Source organism: Lissotriton helveticus, chromosome 6, assembly GCF_964261635.1.
Source record: "Lissotriton helveticus chromosome 6, aLisHel1.1, whole genome shotgun sequence".
Lineage (NCBI taxonomy): Eukaryota > Metazoa > Chordata > Amphibia > Caudata > Salamandridae > Lissotriton > Lissotriton helveticus.
In genome coordinates this window covers 2,107,696,359-2,107,716,458 of record NC_136067.1, presented here as the reverse complement: position 1 = coordinate 2,107,716,458, position 20,100 = coordinate 2,107,696,359, and the positions used below count along the sequence as shown (strand labels likewise).

Here is a 20,100-nt window from a genome sequence, read left to right as displayed (position 1 = left end):
ACCAGCGACAAAAGTTGGTCATGATTGACCGTGTCAAATGCCACGGATAAGTCCAGCAGATCCAGGGCACAGAGCTTTTTCTTATCCGCCCTCCGTCTCAGCTCATCCAGTATGGATACCATGATCAATTCCATACTGTGGTGGGCTCTGAATCCCGCCTGATTGGCTTGTAAGAGATGCTTTTCCTCTAGGTGGTGTGGAAGGGAGCATAACACATGCTGTTCAAACACTTTAGCAAGAAATGGCACCTGGGAAATAGGCCTGAAGTTTTTAAGATTCTTCGGGTCAGCCCACGTTTTTTTAGGAGCGAGATGACACAGGCCTCCTAAAGTTAGCAGGAACATGACCCATTTCCAGGGATTGACTAAGCAGTGAAAGAACCTGGCCTTCAATCCCAGGGGGAGCCACCTTAAAGATCTTTGGCGGACAGGGGTCAGCCGGCGAACCTGTTTTTACCCGTCCCATTAGGAGAGACAAAGATTCAGTAGTCAGTAAGGGGAACACGGTCAAATGATTATCAAATATAGGGGTCAGGAAAGTAGGCAGTACTGAGCAGGGTATCGAGGGGGTGAGAGAGATTTCCCTTACCAGATCATTAACTTTAATTGTGAAAAAGGACTGGAATTTATTACAGTCTTCTCGACTGAAAGAGGGCTTGTGTTCCTTCTCTTATCTTAGCTCTTTTATGATTCAAAAGATCTCCTTTTGTGGATTATCAGCCGTCGCAATTTTTGCTTCATAAAATTCTGCTTTCCTAGTCAGAATAGCCTTTTTATATGCAGCAAACATCGGGTGATAGTCTGCCCGGGCGTCTGGGTCATAGGCCATCCGCCAGGCTCTCTCGCATCGGTGGAGTATTTGTTTCATTTCTCTCAAGGCGTCATTAAACCAAGGGGCCCCTTTCCCTTTATCCCTTATTCTCTCCCTGCGAGCTGGAGCTACTAAATCCGTAGCATTCGTAAGTCTTATTGCCAGGGCAGAGCTTTCTTCCTCAAGGTCAGCCTTAGTTATCCCTGGAGTGGATGTCTTATTAAGAATAGTGACCAAACCATCAGTTTTTTTTTTGGATGAGTTTCATATAGTGCGAACTTGACCCGCTCCGAATCGGGTTTTAGAGCGCTTTACATAGCACCAGTTACGTTACATGAGGACACATATTCATTTCTGTTAGGCATTTCTGTTAGGCACAGGGAGATTAAGTGATTTGCCCAGAACCACAGGATGTTTGGCGTCGTTATCGAGACTCGAACCCAGATCCCCAGGTCCGAGGTCGAGCGCCCTAGCCGTTAGGCCAACTCCTATCTCCTCTCTCTTTGATCTTATTCCATCTCCGTAATACTCTCCAGTCCATGGGTGAATTGACTGTTTGTTTAGAGAGTGATAACCGGCCATGAATTGCATATTCGTCGACAGGGACAGGGGTTAATGACTATAGGGCAAGTGAGCAGACGTGGTGACCAGACCAGGTCAAGTGTGTGGCCCTTCTCATGAGTGGGCCCATCCACTAGTTGGCGGAATTCTAAAGAGTCTGACACAAATAGGAGCTTAGAGGGAAAATATGGACAGGGTCGCCCTCCACTCAAACATTAGTCAACAACAAAAGACCCTGTCCAGAGGACGCTGATTGTGTCAGTTACTTGTATAACAGAACAGTCTAAACGTACTGATAACTGTTATCCTCCCCTGTATACTTTCATTCTGGTAAGGGGACGTTTCACTGCACTCCTTCCAAAGTTCCTTACAATTTGAATAAAAACCAAAAGGCCAAACCTCTTTGACAGTTACACAGAACACACTAGAAATATGTCTGACACCTTTAGTCAGTACCAGATGTCTACAACATCAATGTTAGACCAAGTTCTGCTTTAGAAAAAATGTGCGAGAACCGAATGACACCTCACGGAAACACCACCAACTGGGTAACTGGTATGTAACCTCCAGACAGGCCCCTGTCTCATCATCGGTTGTCATCCGGTTCACAAAGAAAAGAAGAAAGAGTGTCCAAAGCAACAAACCAAGAAGTGCAAAGAATAGTGGGAGCAGAGAAAATCTGCTAGTGACAAACAAGTGCATAAAAAACAGTGCATAAAAAACAGCATAAACTTCTCTTTAATAACTTTATTCGTAGAGAAATGGGTGTGTGCTGTTAGAATAAAAAGGTTGGTAGCTATTCATGCACACCATTACCTATTGCAGACATGTTTCACTGCCACAGCAATTTTGGCAGATTCATCAGGGCTGCACGGTATGCTGCCACTTCACTATTGGACACTTGTACTGTGTCAACTGTCAAAGAAATAGGCACATGCAGGTAATTAAAAACATACAGTAACTCCCTTATACGCTGTATGTATGGGTAAAAACCGTGTCAACATTATTTACCCATAAGCAGCCTGTTTGCTCATACCAGCTGCCAGGGAATCCAATAGGATAAAAAAGTACTCCTAAAGTGAGTCTCCACCTTCACATAGATTGTACACATCATTCTGGGGGCATAAAAAACACATAATAATGCTGTTAGCAATATTTCTAAAGAGGTCATTACTTCGTCTTGCTGTTTAGCTTGGCTATCTTTGGGTGTTTGTTCCCAATGCAGGTTAAAATCCCCCATTACCACCATGAACTGGTATTGTGAACGTAGGTCATGAACTAATTCCATAAAAAGTTCAATGAACCCGTGTGTGGAGGGTGATACACTAGCAAGATTACCAAAAAATCGGTCTGGGAGCAAAACTTTGCCCCCAGAACGTCAGCGCCCTCTGAACAAAGGGTCTCAGCTTTTAGTTGATTACTATAAAGAAGTGCAACACCCCCCCCCCCACCGCTGGAATTACCCAGTCTGTTATGGTGTAGGGCTGCATAGTTAACTGGCATAGCAGCGACCAGGTCAGGGATAGAGGACTCTTCAAGCCAGGTCTCGGTAATACCCAAAATATCCAAAGTATCATCTTGGAGAAGAGAAAAGACCTCCAAGTTATGTTTCTGAAGGGAGCAGGTGCTCAGGGTGGCAAAACCCAGAATTCCTCCTGCCTAATTGTGGCCTCAGCAACCCTTCCCTCCTGAGTGCAACCAATGCATTGTCATTAAGTGGCTGCGGACCTTGATTTAGTAGCCAGAGTTCCTCCATGGAGGACAGGAGGCAGGGACCAGGGGTCCTGGCCCCTGGTCCCGGCTGGTCGCGGACAGGCACAGACGGGCTTGCCTTAGGCGCCCCTGCAGCGTGCCCGCTGCGCTTTCTCCATCCTGTTTAAATGGCTGAGGACTCCTCCCACCCACCACTCAGTCCTGCTGTGCAGCCTCTGTCAATTCTCAAAACACTAGACCCCCAACCTTGCTGGAAGTGCTGAATATAGGAAGTCAGCGTGCTGGGAGCGAGCCAAAAGTGCAAGTAAAACACAGAACACAGAACACAGAAAGTTAAAAATTTCAAAGTATTTAAAAGTTTTACAAATGTATCAGCAGCGTGACAAATAGCAGGGTTCTATGAACAATTCAGGCAAATGAGTTTTTGGTAAGCGCAGCGGCATTCTGAGCCCACTGCAAGTATAGGCCCAGCTCTTTAATTCATGTCTATATGAGCAATTAAATGTCTCATTAAAAGGCAAAATATTTTGTGATGGACTCTGCATTTCAGCTTGTTGAGTGTTTCTTTTTCTTACTCCAACAGGTGAAATAAATTCAGTGATAATCAAAAAAAGATAAAGGCATTAACCATCATTTGTGTTGGAAGTGATATAAAAGCAGTATACCTCGAAATCTATTCCCTTGAAGGCTAATACCTCGCCAAAGTCTTTTTTTCTACAGCAGAAAACACAAACTGTCCAATGAGGTCTGTACTTGGGTCTTAGGTATCAGATGATAGGCATAGAAGACATGACACACTGAAGCAAGTCTGATGAGGTGCTCAGTACGAAGAAAGAGCTAACCTGGTATCAACAAGAATGCACGAGAGAGAAACCATGTGAATTTCTGAAATGTGCAACACATTTATTAGGCAGAGAAAGAGCAAGTGTGAAATCAGAAACTCCATATTGGAAAATAACCATATCAAAGGACTGAATGTGGAAAAGTGTTATTTGTAATGGAAGACCTAATGCAGCATCAGAGTGTCCACATAGAGCAGAAACCATATCAATGCACAGAATGTAATAAAGTGTTCGGAAGGAAGAAGACTCTAAAGCAGCATGAACAAATCCACACTGGTGAGAAACCGTATGAATGTACAGAATGTGACAAGGGATTTATTAGAAAGGCACAACTAATGGAACATCAGAAAGTCCACACTGGTGAGAAACAGTATAAATGTACAGAATGTCACAAGGGATTTATTAGAAAGGCAAAACTAATGTTACATCAAAAGGTCCACACTGGTGAGAAACCGTATAAATGTACAGAATGTCCCAAGGCATTTAGAACAAATGAAGTGCTAAAGAAACATCAGAAAATCCACACTGGGGAGAAACCATATCAATGTACAGAATGTGACAAGGCATTTATAACAAATGGAGACCTAAAGCAACATCAGAAAATACACACTGGGGAGAAACCATATCAATGTACAGAATGTGACAAAGCATTTAAAAGAAATGGAGAGCTAAAGCAACATCAGATAATCCACACTGGGGAGAAACCATATCAATGTACAGAATGTGACAAAGCATTTATGAGAAATGGTGACCTAAATCGACATCAGAAAATCCACACTGGGGAGAAACCATATCAATGTACAGAATGTGACAAAGCATTTATTTTAAAGAAAAGTTTAAAAATACATCAACAAGGTCACACAGGAGAGAAGCCATATCAATGTACAGAATGTGGTAAAGCATTTAAAACAAATGGAAGTCTAAAACAGCATCAGGAAGTCCACGCTGGAGAGAGGCTATTCAACTGCACTGAATGTGAGAAGGCATTTATTAGAAAGTCACATCTAATGCGCCATCAGATAGTCCACACCGGGGAGAAACCCTATGAATGCACAGAATGCGACGAGGCATTTAATACCAATGGAACCCTAATGCAACATCAGAAAGTCCACACTGGGGAGAAACCATATGAATGTACAGAATGTGACAAGGTATATATTACAAAGCAAAGGTTAAACATACATCAGAAAGTTCACGCAGGAGAGATACCATATCAATGTACAGAATGTGCCAAAGCATTTTTAAGAAATGTAGAGCTAAAGCAACATCAGGTAATTCACACTGGGGAGAAACCATATCAATGTACAGAATGTGACAAAGCATTTATGAGAAATGGTGAACTAAATCGTCATCAGAAAATCCACACTGGGGAGAAACCATATCAATGTACAGAATGTGACAAAGCATTTATTGAAAAGAAAAGTTTAAAAATACATCAACGAGATCACACAGGAGAGAAGCCATATCAATGTACAGAATGTGGTAAAGCATTTAAAACAAATGGAAATCTAAAACAGCATCAGAAAGTCCACGCTGGAGAGAGACCATTCAACTGCACTGAATGTGAGAAGGCATTTATTAGAAAGTCACAACTAATGCGCCATCAGATAGTCCACACCGGGGAGAAACCCTATGAATGTACAGAATGCGACAAGGCCTTTAATACCAATGGAACCCTAATGCAACATCAGAAAGTCCACACTGGGGAGAAACCATATGAATGCACTGAGTGTGACAAAGCATTTAAAACAAATGGAGAGCTCAAATGTCATCAGAAACTCCACATTTGGGAAAGACCATATGAATGCTCTGAATGTGACAAAGCATTTATAACAAATGTAGGGCTGAAGCGGCATCTGAAAATCCACACTGGGGAGAAACCATATGAATGCTCTGAATGTGACAAAGCATTTATATCAAATGTAGGGCTGAAGCATCATCTGAAAATCCACACTGGGGAGAAACCATATGAATGCTCTGAATGTGACAAAGCATTTATAACAAATGTAGGGCTGAAGCATCATCTGAAAATCCACACTGGGGAGAAACCATACCAATGTATAGAATGTCACAAAGCATTTATAACAAATGGAGAGCTGAAGCGACATCAGAAAATCCACAAGAAGATAATTCCTATGTATGTACAGGATGTATTGAAATCTTCCACAGGAAGACTAAGCTAATGCAGCATAAAAAAGACACTTGAGGCAAACACCATATTAATGTACAGAGTGCAACACATTTATTACTAAACAAAACTTAATATGACATCAGAATGTTCACACAGGAGAGAAACCGTATCAATGTATTCAATGTGACAATGCATTCATAAGAAATAGAGAGCTAACGCAACATCAAAAGTCCACCCTAAAGATGGTACTGAATGTGGCAAGGCATTTATTGGCAAGAGAGAGTTAAAACAACATCAGAAAGTACCCACTGGGGAAAATCTGTATGAATGTACAGAATGTGACAAAGTGTTCTTACTGAAGTAACGGTATTAATGTACAGAAAGTGACAAGGCATTTATTAGAAGGGCACAGCCAATGCACTAACAGAAAGTCATTGCACTTATGGTGACAAAGCATTGTTAAACATGTAAGCTAACACAGCAGAAAGTTCACACAGGAGAGAAATTATATGAATATACTGAATGCACAAAGCATTTATTAGAAAGGCACAGTTAATGTACCATCAAAGTCCACACAGTGAAGAAAGTCATGACACAAAGAACACATACCACAGCAAATATGTCCAGGCATTTGTCAAAAAAGAAAGACCGAACACAACATCAAAAAACCACCCCGGAGAGAAACCATGTAAATATACTGAATGTGACAATTCATTTATTGGCAGGGCACAGGTAATACAATAACAGTACGTCAACACAGAGGAAAAAGTCATGTCAGTGGAGAATGCATATCACTGCTCTCAATGTGGCAAGGAATCCTTTACAAAGGCAAAGCTAATGCAATATCAGAAAGTCAGTGGACACCTGTCCTCCACTCAGGAGCGACACCGTAGGAATATACTGAATGAAATAAAGCCATCATTACAAAGGGACTATTCATGCAACATCTGAAAATCCACACTGGGAAGTAACTGAAGCAATAAATGTGACCCAAGTGCTGATCAGATAGGCCATATTGTCAGAAACAACTTTTTCTTGCAAAGTATTTTTTTGCAGGGGGAGCCTAAAGTGTCAACATGCATTCCAGGGAAAACTGTATCTGTATTTAGTGTGACAAGACATTTATTACAACGGAATAGCAAATAGTCATCAGTTGCTATGACAAAAAATCCACACCTGCACACAGATACAGGGGGACGAAGTACCGAAATAAAATGTGGAACAAAGGAACAGAAATAGTGGCAGTCATCATAGGTGTTGAAGGATTAGTCAAGAAAAGCTCCCGGGACAACACACCCCTTTCTCACAGAGGTGACAATATGCAAACTCCAGAGCGCATCAAACTCGGACAGAATGCAAGTGTTATACAAAGCAACAGCTAGCTTTCTTTCCCTGTTTCCAGCCTACTGTGGTAGAAGGACTGTTTTGGCTTCCTCGTGATAAGGCCTGCCTCTGCCTATTTACTCAGTTAAGTGAGATGTGTTCTGTAATGCCTTCTAGAGCCCACAGTTTTTGGGACATTTGTTGGCATTGGTGATAATAAAATTCAGAGTTGGTTACATAGGATCTTATGTTCATGCTGTTTATCGTTGACGTTTTGTTTCTTTCATTAACAATACTGCCCGGGAGATGACAAGTGGAGTTTTAGGGTCAGTTGGAAGTCAGATGCCACTGGCCTTAGAGGCTTGCAGACCTTGAAGTATGTGTGCATTAGGTTTATGGTTTCATGTGGGACAGGAGCTGCCACTACTTGTACAGACATTGCAGGACAGCTTGCTGGGCACCTGTGAATAAGAGTTCTCTACTTACAGCAGTGATTACAATCTCCATTATCACGTGTAGGCAACAACTGTATTCTTTCTACTTTTGTGCAGTGTATTTTTTTTAGCACGCTGATTTGTAATAAAATGAAGATCTACTGAAAGTACTGACTGCAATCCTAGATGTTTGAACACTGTAAACTTTCTTAAACCGTACAGTGTATATAGTTATTTACTCTTCTAAAGGTCTCTAATGACTAGTCAGACTATGCCCATGCAATAGAAGAAAAGAAATAAATAAATCAGTTTGCCTGAATGGGGTAAGACAAAGCAAAGGTCTTATATCTCCACGAGCCTTGTTCTAAAAGGATAGACTCTATGGCCACCATTGGGGAAAAAATGGGAGGTGGTTTATGAGGAGACTCAAACAGAGGATTATGTTTAGAGGCCTTGAATGGGGACTCGAAATGTCAGTAACGTGTACCCTACATGTTAGTCTCATAAAATGTGAGCACCTGGTCGATGGACCCCCTTAGTTTCTTCCAATGTGAGTAAATGTACTAGTACCCCCTGGTGTCTTGCAGTGATGCGGATTTGACAAAATGATTCACTCTTGACCTTTTCTATAATTATTTGTTTATTTTTATTGAGAGGGTTTTTTAAAAGCATGAATATTACCCAAAAGAATCTGAGCACTATACGTAAGAAAGATTGTGCTGGTTACATATATAAGCGTAATGCAACTTTTATGGGTCAATTCAGTTTATTAATTCCGCCTTCTCAAGTTAATACACAGCATGTCTCCTACAACCCCAGGGGGCCGGCCGCGCTCAGATGTAAAACAGCCAGAGTAGTTTATGACACAACTTTCGCCTGCAACCCTTCGGCCGGCAGCCTGGTTCACGCATTAAAAAAAAAAACAGCATTAAAGTAAAGAAACCCCCCGCCCCTTCCTAATTCTCCTTCGGTATAGTGATGAAGCCATCAATTATATGGGCACAATATTAGGCGGATATGGTTATAACAGGTGTAGTAACTGCAAGGGTTAATGTAGGCCTTGGTTGGGGCCGCATCTGGGATCAGTTGTAGTAGCCATAAATAGGCTGGGCAGGTTTACTCTCAGAATTCAGTAGAAAGAGTTCGTATAAGGAGGCCTATCTGAGTAGGAGGTGTGACCTGGGAGTGTTGCTGATGAGAGCTTCTCCATCCCCAGGAGAAACCACAATTTATGCAACCAGGAGATGTGGTCTGGAGTCCTGTCTGTGCGCCAGAGAGAGATTATAACTTGTTGGACTGCTCCCAAAGTGAGGGGCATTTGCTTCCCCCTGTTAGAGCGCAGTGGATAAGTCCGGGGGTTTGAAACACCCAGAAGGGTGTAAGCTGGAAACTTCAGGATGGTAGTGTTAAAAGCAGAATCAATTTCATCTAAAACTTGGTTCCAGTATGAAGTGATCTTCAGTCAGGGCCATAGGAGATGGAGTAGGGCCCCTGTGCCTCCACAACTGGGCCAACAATCCTTTGAGTACCCAACGTTCTACTTCTGGAGTCTCATCAGAGTGAGATACCAGTAAGAAGCAATTTGTACTTTGATAGAGGGAGATTTATTACGGGGCAGAAGGTCAGGGGGCTGGGCGCAACGGCTCGGAAGCCTGCGTTAGGATGATTGTGAAAGTGAGCTAGGGACAAAAGAGACGCTTAATTTGTACCGGGGTGTGCAGGAACGCTTGCTCTAAAAATAGAGAAAACAGATATGTGAGCCGTGGAAACTGAAGCTGAAAGGTTAACAGTTTTATTGAGAAGATGCAACTTCAATATAAAGGCATAAAAATCACAGTTTGAGTCCAGTGCTCCACATTCTCAGGTAGCACGTGGATTAGATGTCATTTACTGAAATTGTATTTACTGTATACAAGCTTCTAAAACTGCTGGAAAGAAAGTCTAAAACCTTAAAGACACATTTATCATTTGTGGCAGAAATGCATTTAGAAAGCAAAGTATATTTTATCTGGGAATGCTCACATCTGCCTATAAGTGAGAAATCCTGCAATTACAAGTTAAACACTTCAAATGTAATAAGGAAAAAGCAACGTTAAAAGTGGACATGGCAAAACACAAGAAAATACAATACAGTTAATATATATATATATATACACACATTAAATCAATTGATCAAGAGGTCTTGGAGACAACTCGCCAACCTGATGCCTACAACAGACCAGGAGTTGCCCAAAGATATTCCTGCGGACCCCCTTTTTACATTCTTTAAGGAGGGGAGAGGTCTAAAGTAACGTCATCTCACGCCACCTCAAGCCACGTACCCTATTTGCGTCATTTACGGCCTACTTTGTACTTTTCCCATCCATACATAGAAAATGTATCCCTTCTCATAACCGTGGCACGTATTGCTAGACCAAAGGTCATGCCTTGTTGACTTGAAGTTTATCGTAAATCTGCTTTGGTTAACGAAAACACGTTTTTACTGCAAAAAGGGATTACATTTATGTGTATGTACTAATCAGTACATACAGGTTGCCACATCCCTTACTCCAGCTTGTCATAGCTGGAGGGCGAAGTTCTCCTTTTCTCATACACAGTTTGAGGATGTGGCCCTCTGTGTGTTGAAAGAATATGGTGGAAGTTGAACTTTAGCACACAAGCTAGGTGGAGGCTCTAAAACAGGAGGAGAAGCCTTGCAGACAGTGGGGCTGGATGAAGTCTTGATCAGACCTGCTTTCTGCTTTCTTAACAGAAAATGGCAGCACTCTGGCCAATCTAACCAAGGCCTATAATTTTACACAGAAGGGCCTACATAGGGGTTCATGCTAGCTAGGGTTATTTATACAGTAAAATCTTCCTCTCTCAACTTTCAGTACTGGCCATGTTATTTGCTGTGTGATATACCCTATAAAATATGTCATCCCATTCCTCAGTAGAGAGATCTTCCTAATTCGGTCTCCCATCTAAACTGCCCCCTTGATTTTATCTGGGGCATCCCACCTCCCAATAAGGCATAAAATTCTATTATGAAACATCTGTCATCCACCTTAAGAAGCAGCCCTTTCTTAAAGGGGGTCATCGGCCTTCCCACACCCTGTGGCTTCTCAGAACCTGTTACCCAATTTCACAGTTTTTGCTATGAGACGTGGTCTGAGTCAATTAAGGAGTAATCAGATTGGAGTTGATCAAATGGGCTTAGCCTGTGTGTGTCAAAAACGCATCCCACACATATACAGCCCCTGTCTAACCAGTGTCGGATCTGCTCTGTATGCATTCCAGGAGTAAAATCTGGATTAGCAAAGATTGCATCATCGGAGAAGGGAAGATTATCAGGCCTGCTCTTACCGCCACATATTTTCAAACTTTAATCGTAGCACTTGTTACCATGGAGGAGTAGAGGCTCCAGGCTCTGTGTTTACTGGAAAGCCAAACTTGCTTCCATATATTAGTACCCTCAACGGTCTAATCCATGAAGGACCAATGCTTCTCAGAGTTAGTGGTTCCATTCCACTGGTGGATTGGTAATAGCGGAGTAGCTGGGGCACTGCCAGACCTCTGTCTCATGCCGAGCAATACATACAGGGCCCGATTCACAGAACTAACTTATCTTATAACAAAATCCTAAACTTACTACTCATGGTATTCACAGAATGCACTTACGACTGTCCTAAGTTTACCTAAGCACTCGGGCTGGAATTTCCGCACCCGGAGTGTAAGCACCACACCCGGAGCGGAATTTCCACCTTCGGTCCGCCAGGAAGCGGAGATTCCGGCCCGATGGTGGAAATTCCGCTCTGGGTGTGGAGCTTACACTCCGGGTGTGGAGCTTACATTCCAGGTGCGGAAATTCCGGCCAGAGTACGGGCGTAAACTTAGGACAGTCGTAAGTGCATTCTGTGAATATCATGAGTAGTAAGTTTAGGATTTTGTCGTAAGTTAGTTCTGTGAATCGGGCCCACAGTGTTTGTGAAGGAGGGGTTTCTTCCCATCCCAGATAAATTTATTGATGTCCAATTGAAGGGAGTGGATAGTAATTGTGGTGGGAACAGGGATAAAGTTTGAACTAGATATAAGATGCGTGGGAGAATAGTCATCTTAACAGGCATGATTCGTCCTAACCATGAGATGCGAAGACGGCTCCAAGTTGACAGGTCTTTGCGCATTTCAGTGGCAAATGATGCTTTGCTAGTGGCTAAAGTATTTGGCAGAGACATGGCATGTTTGTTGTTTCCAACGGGGTTGGGTCGTATCATCTGATCTTTTGGGCTAGTCGGGCTATCCGCATGAGAGGGATCTTTAATGCCAAGGGATAGGTTGACCTCCGTGAGGGATCGTATTAGGTGTAGCTTGCATTCGATCTGGAAGATGATCCGAAGTGGATGACCCCAGGAGTAGGAAATGCCGGCACTCCTCAGGTGGGCCACAACCGGGTAAAAATGGTGCTGTTCTGTAATATAATAGTCGCTAAGTCCTGATACAGAAGAGGTGCATGCCCTCTGAATAGGAGTGGATGGGTATTTCAGGCATTACGCAGAATAGGTTTTGCCTGAAAGTCATGTACGCACAACAAAATGTCTGAAAGTCATGTACGCACATCAAAATGTCTTAAAGTCATGTACGCACATCAAAATGTCTGAAAGTCATGTACGCACATCAAAATGTCAACCGGGGAGCCTTTCACAGGTCTTCATGGTCTCACCCAGTGGAACCGATCCAGATTTTATCTCTGGGTCTGCAGAGGCCCCTAGGATGTGGGGGAACTGGGCACCCACTTATTCTTCCAGGTCTGCATGCTCTGCATCAGTTGGAACCTCCCTGATGCTACTAGTGTTCTGCCTAGCCCTGTTTTCTAGTACTTCGACATGGGCCTGAAGGTCGATTTGTCGATCTTGGAGACTAAGCATCTCCTGTTGCAGCCCTTCAATTTCCGCATCACGCCCGGCTTCCTCGTCCCCCAAAAAGGAGAATCTCTACGCTACTTCATCTAGATCATAGCAGACTTTGCGAATGTCAGAGGAGAGGTCTCTCTGGACCGACTGCAGGTCTTCACATACAGACACAAGAAGGCCTCTGGGAAAGGGTGAGTTACTGGGATGTCCGCGTCTTCAGCCTTAGGAGGATTCTCAGTGTTTGCTGTTGAGGGGGAGTGCAGGTCAAGTGCAGTCCCCATGCCGCCGCATCCGTGACATAGCTTTAGGTTCCCGCACTAAAGGCTGTCAATTTAGACATTAGACTTCAGAGTGTATGTAGAAGTGGGGCAGTACAACTCAAAAATGGGGGGAGACCTTTATCAATGCCCTCTGTGCCAGGCCTCTTACAGGCTGCTCGCAGAATACAGTATGCTAGAGATAACTCGATGAGGGGCGGGAGTCTAAAGTCACTTTCTTCAGTAGCAAAATTGTTAGGACTTCTTCATACAGACCAGGTCAGGCTTCTAGGGTGGTCAGAACAGGCAGTAGACTGGGGACTGACAGCAATGGAGCCCGAAGCATCATCAATCACCTACGGCACTTTTATAGCAAATGGGTATCTGGAACACTGGTAGGAGTTGTTCAGGCTCTGGGGACACATAGTGTTCACTCCTGTGGAGGGAACCTAGAGAGGGGACCAGCCTTGGGGCACGCACTCACCCGGCCAGACCTCTTGCTGAGATCACAGCCCCAGATCGACCTGTCTGCACTGAGGCGCAGGAAAATCCACTGTTAGCAGGTGTCGGTGCCCAACCAGTGCAGGAGCAAGCAGTGGATCATGGGAAGCGCGGGCCCGATCAGTGGCCTGAACCCACTTCAGAAGCGCCTATAGAATCTACACCACAGGTGGCAGCTTAGCACTGCTCAGCCACCTCAACTCTAGGCACGGGAGCACAACCCAGGCAGTCCAAGATCAAGGAAGAGGAGCCCTACCGCCAGCTTCACCTGCTATGTCTCTCAAGGCTCACCCCAGAGGGTCCTCAGTCAGTTATCTGGCGATGCCCACTAGGTCCACCGTTCCTCCCTCTGGGCTCAGCAGGGATGCTAGGCTCACTCAATCTACCTCATCAGTCACAACACAGGCCGTCAGTCACTATCTTATGCTCCCAGACCGCCCTGTGCATCCAGAGATCCTTCAGGAAGCTGACCACTTCCATCATTTTGATGTCAGCAGAGACTCCCACAGCACCATCTCTAGTGCAATGCTATCCCAACCAATACCTGCTGTCGTTGAGTGTCAAATAGCTCGGTGGCTGGGGTGCTGGACGAAGCTTTGTCAGTGACAAGGATGGAGGGCCAGTCAGGAACCTCCTAGCCACCTGCCAATTTGGCCACGTCTCATAATACAACATTTAAACTATCAACACAATGTGAGGGAGACATTGTAACTATTTTATCAACTCTATGCCCACATACTTATATTGAGGTGGTCTACGATAACACTGGTGGTTGTTGCGGAGGGATAACACATCCAGTGATGTGTCCTGTTTACAAAGCCGACTCCGACACCGACCCCAACACCACTCTCAGAGGAACCCTCGTCTACAGACCGCCAGCACGTACGCCCTTGCCTCCACAGACTACATCCTCCTCGGAGACCTGAACTTCCACCTCAAAAACGCCAACAACAGCAACTCCATCACCCTGCTTAAAAACCTTGCCAACCTCGGACTGAAACAGCTCGTCACGACTCCCACCCACTCCACCGAACACACGCCAGCAACCACGTCACTTTCAGCGACACCACCAAACTCCACTGGACCGACCATCATTGTGCCCACTTCACCTTCAAGAAACCTACCATGCACCACCACCCGCAACGGATGCCCCAATGCAGCTGGAACAAGGTCACCAAAGACCAGCTAATCTCCACCCTTGCCCGAGACCCACCAACCAACACTTCCGACACTGACACAGCCGCCCGCAACCTCAGGCAATGGATCGAGGACTTCGCCAACACTATCGCCGTGATCAAGAAACCCTCAAACAGACGCACCGACAGAAAGGCCAGCTGGTTCGCCACATACCTCCGGGAATCCAAGCGGACCTGCTGAAGACTCGAGAAGAAGTGTTGCCATGAACAGACACAGGACAACCATGCTGCCTTCAAGAACGGCAGCCGTAAGCACCACCGACTCATTTGAGCCACCAAAAAGTCCTCCTTCAAGGAACGCATTGACAACAACGTGCACAACAGCAAATAGCTCTTCAACATCGTGAAGGAACTCTCCAACCCCAGCTCCAGCTCCAACGACGTCCCACCCTCACAAGACCTATGCGACTCTCTAGCCACCTTCTTTCACCGCAAGATCGCAGACAACCATGACAGCTTCAAGTCCCAGACCCTCCCGACAACAACAAATGCCGCAGCCTCACTGCCCCTCAGCCAATCCAACCTCATGCTCTCCTGGACCCACATCAACGACACCGTCAAAATCATGAACACCATCCACTCCGGCTCACAATCCTACCCCTGCCCTCACCACATCTTCAACAAAGCGAGCCCCATCATTGCACCATAAACAGCTCCTTTGAGACCGCCACCTTCCCGGAAAGCTGGAAGCACGCTGAGATCAACGCCCTACTCAAGAAACCCAAGGCGGACCCAAAGGACCTCAAAAACTTCCGGCCCATCTCCCTGCTCCCGTTCTCGGCAAAAGTCATCGAGAAGATCGACAACAGGCAACTGACCCGCTTCTTCGAGGAGAACAACACCCTGGACCCATCCCAATCTGGTTTCCGCAGCAACCACAGCACCTAAACCGCCCTTATCGCTGCCACCAACGACATCAGGTCCCTGCTGGATAATGGCGAAACCGCAGCCCTCATCCTCCTGCACCTCTCGGCCGCCTTGTACACCATCTGCCACCACTCCCTACATACACACCTTCCTGACGCAGGGATCCATGACAAAGCCCTGGACTGGATGACCTTCTTTCTCACCGACAGAACGCAGAATGTCCGCCTCCCTCCATTCCGATCCAAAGCCACCAAGATCACCTGTGGCGTACCCCAAGGATCATCCCTCAGCCCGACCCTTTTTAACATCTACATGGCACCGCTCGCCAACATCGTCAGATCGCACAACCTCAACATCATCTTATGCAGACAACACCCAGCTGATCCTCACCCTCACCAAGGACCCCACCACTGCCAAAACCAACCTCCACGAAGGAATGAAGGCCGTTGCTGAATGGATGGAAAACAGTCACCTGAAACTGAACTCGGACCAGACAAAGGTCCTCATCCTCGCCCCCCCCCCCCTCCACCTGGGATGACTCCTGGTGGCCGACCACACAGGAAGCCGCACCTACACCAACCGACCACGCATACCACCTGGGATTCATCCTGGATTCATCGCTCTCAATGACCCAGCAGCTCAACGCCGTCTCTTCCTTCTGCTTCAGCACCCTCCGCATGCTTCACAAGATCTACAGATGGATCTCCACTGGAACCAGGACAGTCACCCTGGCCCTCATCAGCAGCTGACTGGACTATGGCAACGCCCTCTACGCAGGAACAACAGCCAAACTCCAGAAAAGACTACAACGCATACAGAACGCTTCCGCACGCCTCATCCTCGACATCTCCCGCCACACCCACATCACAGCTCACTTGAGAGACCTGCACTGGCTCCCAGTCAACAAGAGGATCACCTTTAAACTCCTCACACATGCTCACAAAACACTCCACAACACCCGACCAGTATACCTCAACAAATGACTCACCTTCTACACCTTTGCTCCGCTGACCTCGCCAACGTCCCGCTCATCAACAGGACGAGCACCAGCGGCAGATCATTCTCCTACCTCGCCACCAAGACATGGAACACACTTCCCACCCACCTGCGACAGAACCAGGACCTGCTGACCTTCAGGAGATGTCTCAAGACCTGGCTGTTCGAGCTGTAGCTGCACCCCTTTTCCCCTCAGCGCCTTGAGACCCTCATGGGGGTTTAGTGCGCTATAAAAATGCCTGATTGATTGATTGATGGTCACTAAGCAGCTTGACAAAACTCTTTTCTTATTTCATCTTCCATAGCCTGCTATAATACTGTCAGACAAATGTAACAGAGCTGTACCAAACTCCCGTCCGACCTGGTCTCTTACTGGGCTCCTACCTAGTAACAATGGTAAAACATATGATATTCCTGAACTGTATCTGGACATTTGGTGACCTAAGAGCCACAGTGGGAAGAAAATGAAGATGAATCCTCAGTCCATGGACAGACGGGGCAAATTGATAGGTCGTTGTTTCACCCTCCTGAAGACATTGATTCTTGGATAGAAACTATGAAAAAACTGAGGTACGCTTCGCTTGTTAATGAAAGGCTAAATGTTGTTAATTCCACAGTGAACAAGGCTTGCTCTTGTGTTTTAAAGATTGTTAAAGAGGGAGGCGCTCTGTGTGTGTTAGAAAAGGTTTCCCCCGCCCACAATTCACCAGCTACTAGCCCACGAATAACCACCCACACTCTCTAGACAAGTACGTCTCTCATCGATATGGAAGATGGAAAGGCCTCTAACACTACTGTTCTATCTTACACTACGGAACATCACATGCGTCTGAGCTGTAATGTGATTAATACCAATCTAGCCACCCAGACGCTAGACTGTAATGCTCTTGAAAGGTTACTCATGCAATGTGTGTAGGTGATTGTTGGGAGGGCTGTTTGGGCGACTATTACTAGAGCACAGATGGCACAGAGTTTTGATGTCAGAAATACTTCTGATCTGAAAGATAAGAGGGGGTGAAAACAGTAGCACAACACATGTGACTGGGGCAAGCCCTGAATGTAAGGTTAGGCTACTCACCTGGAATGTGAATTGGGTGAATGACCACAAGGCCGGACTGGTGACTGCATACCTCCATAAGCCTAAGGTGGCTGTTGCATTAATTCAGGCGGTGCATGCTGCTTCTGTGGAGGTTAACCATTTTTCCAAAACCTGGAACTGGTACCTCTGTTTCTATTTCTCAGTTGATAGCGAAGTGGCCATATTGGTTAAACGAGGCTTATGATTCAGGCCTGTGGACAGGTTCTGTGATGGAGAGTGCTGATTTGTGGTTGTGCAGGGGTTGTTAGGTTTGGTGCACATTACACTGATTAATATATATGGGTCGTGCTTCGACCATGGCTTGTGGGTTTATTTTGGTGGTAGGGGGGAGGGGTTTATTTGACCAAAGTTGGAGGGAAGCCTGTGACCTCTTCCCCTCACTTTGTAATATGTGGAGAATACTTTAATGCTGCAAGCTGATTTGGATAGTACTGGCAGCGGGTCTCGCCGCCACGCCCAAGTTTGGGAAGATCTATGGGATATTTTGCACGTACAAACTGCTAGACTTGTACCATGTTGACTGCCCCAAATCCAGAGTGTATACATTGCATTGCATAGTACATGGAATATCTTCCAGGATCGATTACTAGTTAGGATCTAGAGATGAGATGGGTTGGGTTGAAACTTTTACACATTTAACAAGAACTTTATCTGATCATTCTCCCAGCCCACCCAGCATTCCCCATCACATGGAGCAGCATGTGTGGAAGAGGTTAGGAGGACAGGACGCTCCCTTAATATATTTAATTCCAGTCAGCGGGGTGCAGCCGTGCTACAGCAGCATTTTCTACGGTCCCGCCAGGCAGGAGTTTGAAACAAAAAAGCACCCTGTCTGCTTCCGCACCACCAGGACCTTTTAATGAGAGACCCAAGCCAGCTAGAATTGCTGCTGCAGCCCGGAGGCTTCGGATTCTTCTTCTCTATCTTTAATCCACTGATCACAGCAGCAAAGTAAAACACAGTAAACACTACATTTCCCATGAGCCACTTTGCCCATATTCCCCCAATCAGGCCCCATACAGCTTATATAACCTCTTGTAACCATAGTCCTCCCTCTTTCTTTACTGCTGGCAATCAATCAATCAATCATGGGTTTGTTGAGCGCGACTACTCAACCGAGACGGTCTGTAGGTGCTGGGGGTACTGGGGGGAGCGGCGAAGGTTCAGGACACAGCTCAGATAACTGCTTTGTACCCTCATCCAGTCGCCGACTGGATGAGAAAAAGCCGCCTTAAACTGAACTCAGACATGACGGAAGTCCTCATCCTGGGATCATCACCCTCCACCTGGGACGACTCATGGTGGCCCCCGGCCCTGGGCACCACTCCCAAACCAACGGACCACGCACAAAACCTGGGCTTCATCCTGGAATCCTCCCTATCAATGACCAGACAAGTCAACGCCGTCTCAGCCTCGTGCTTCAACACCCTGCGCATGCTCCGCAAAATCTTCAGATGGATCCCCACGGAAACCAGGAAGACCGTCACCCAGGCACTCATCACCAGCCGACTAGACTACGGGAACACCCTCTACGCCGGATCCACAGCCAAACTTAAAAAAAGACTCCAACGCATCCAGAACGCCTCCGCACAACTCATCCTCGCCAAAACCCCACCGACACAGCCACATCATCAGACACCTGAGAGACCTGCACTGGCTCCCCATCAGCAAGAGAATCACATTCAGACTCCTCACCCACACACACAAGGCTCTCCACAACCTGGGCCCCAAGTACCTCAACAACCGCATGACCTTCTACACGCCCACCCGCCAGCTACGATCGACCAGCCACGCACTCGCCACCATTCCACGCATCCGCAGAGCCACCGCCGGAGGAAGATCCTTCTCCTACCTGGCAGCCAAGACTTGGAACTCCCTCCCCACCCACCTTCGGCGAACCCAAGACCATCTCTCCTTCAGGAAGCAGCTCAAGACCTGGCTGTTCGAGCAGTAACTTACCCCTCCCCCAGCGCCTTGATACCCTCCCGGGTGAGTAGCGCGCTTTACAATTGCCGTAATTGATTGATTGATTGATACTCTGATATATGTCAGCCCGCCGGGGCTGCAGAGACGATAAGGGCTCTGACCTAGGGGTCAGGTGCCTCCCTCCTCCACTTATCTGCTGGCCCAGTGTTAAATACACTCATTGCACCTCCTGGGGCTGCCCCCCATTTCCTTCCTTCTTACACCTCCACTGTCTGCTCCTTTGGAGCTACTACAGTGCACTGCACTACAATTGCATGTTACTACCAGGAAGACGATTCCTATGGGGAATTTGTGGATGCTCCTTATGAGCAACAAATGAAAGAAACTCGTGGAAGCCCTTGCCGTCCATTTTCACGAATCTGTAAACAGGTTCATGATAGGCCTTTGAAGCCATTCACTCAACCATTATTGAACTACAGTATGAGAGAATTTGGCATGGGCTCGGGGGCTGCTCCTTACTTGGAGGTGTTGAATTTGGAGCCCAGACTCTCTCCC

The 20,100-nt window shown here is 46.1% G+C and overlaps 1 protein-coding gene across 4 annotated transcripts in view; it reads left to right on the top strand.

Annotated features, from left to right (window-relative positions):
• The window catches only part of LOC144764066 (uncharacterized), a 50,596-nt gene extending 44,112 nt beyond the window's left edge, over nt 1-6,484 (top strand). For all 4 annotated transcript variants that reach the window (XM_078650223.1, XM_078650220.1, XM_078650221.1 and 1 more), the window contains exon 2: nt 3,668-6,484. In XM_078650223.1, the coding sequence (XP_078506349.1) occupies nt 4,082-6,109 (2,028 nt within the window). In that variant the 5' untranslated portion in view covers nt 3,668-4,081 and the 3' untranslated portion in view covers nt 6,110-6,484. The remainder of the gene's footprint in view (nt 1-3,667) is intronic.
• Nucleotides 6,485-20,100: the final 13,616 nt, after the last annotated feature.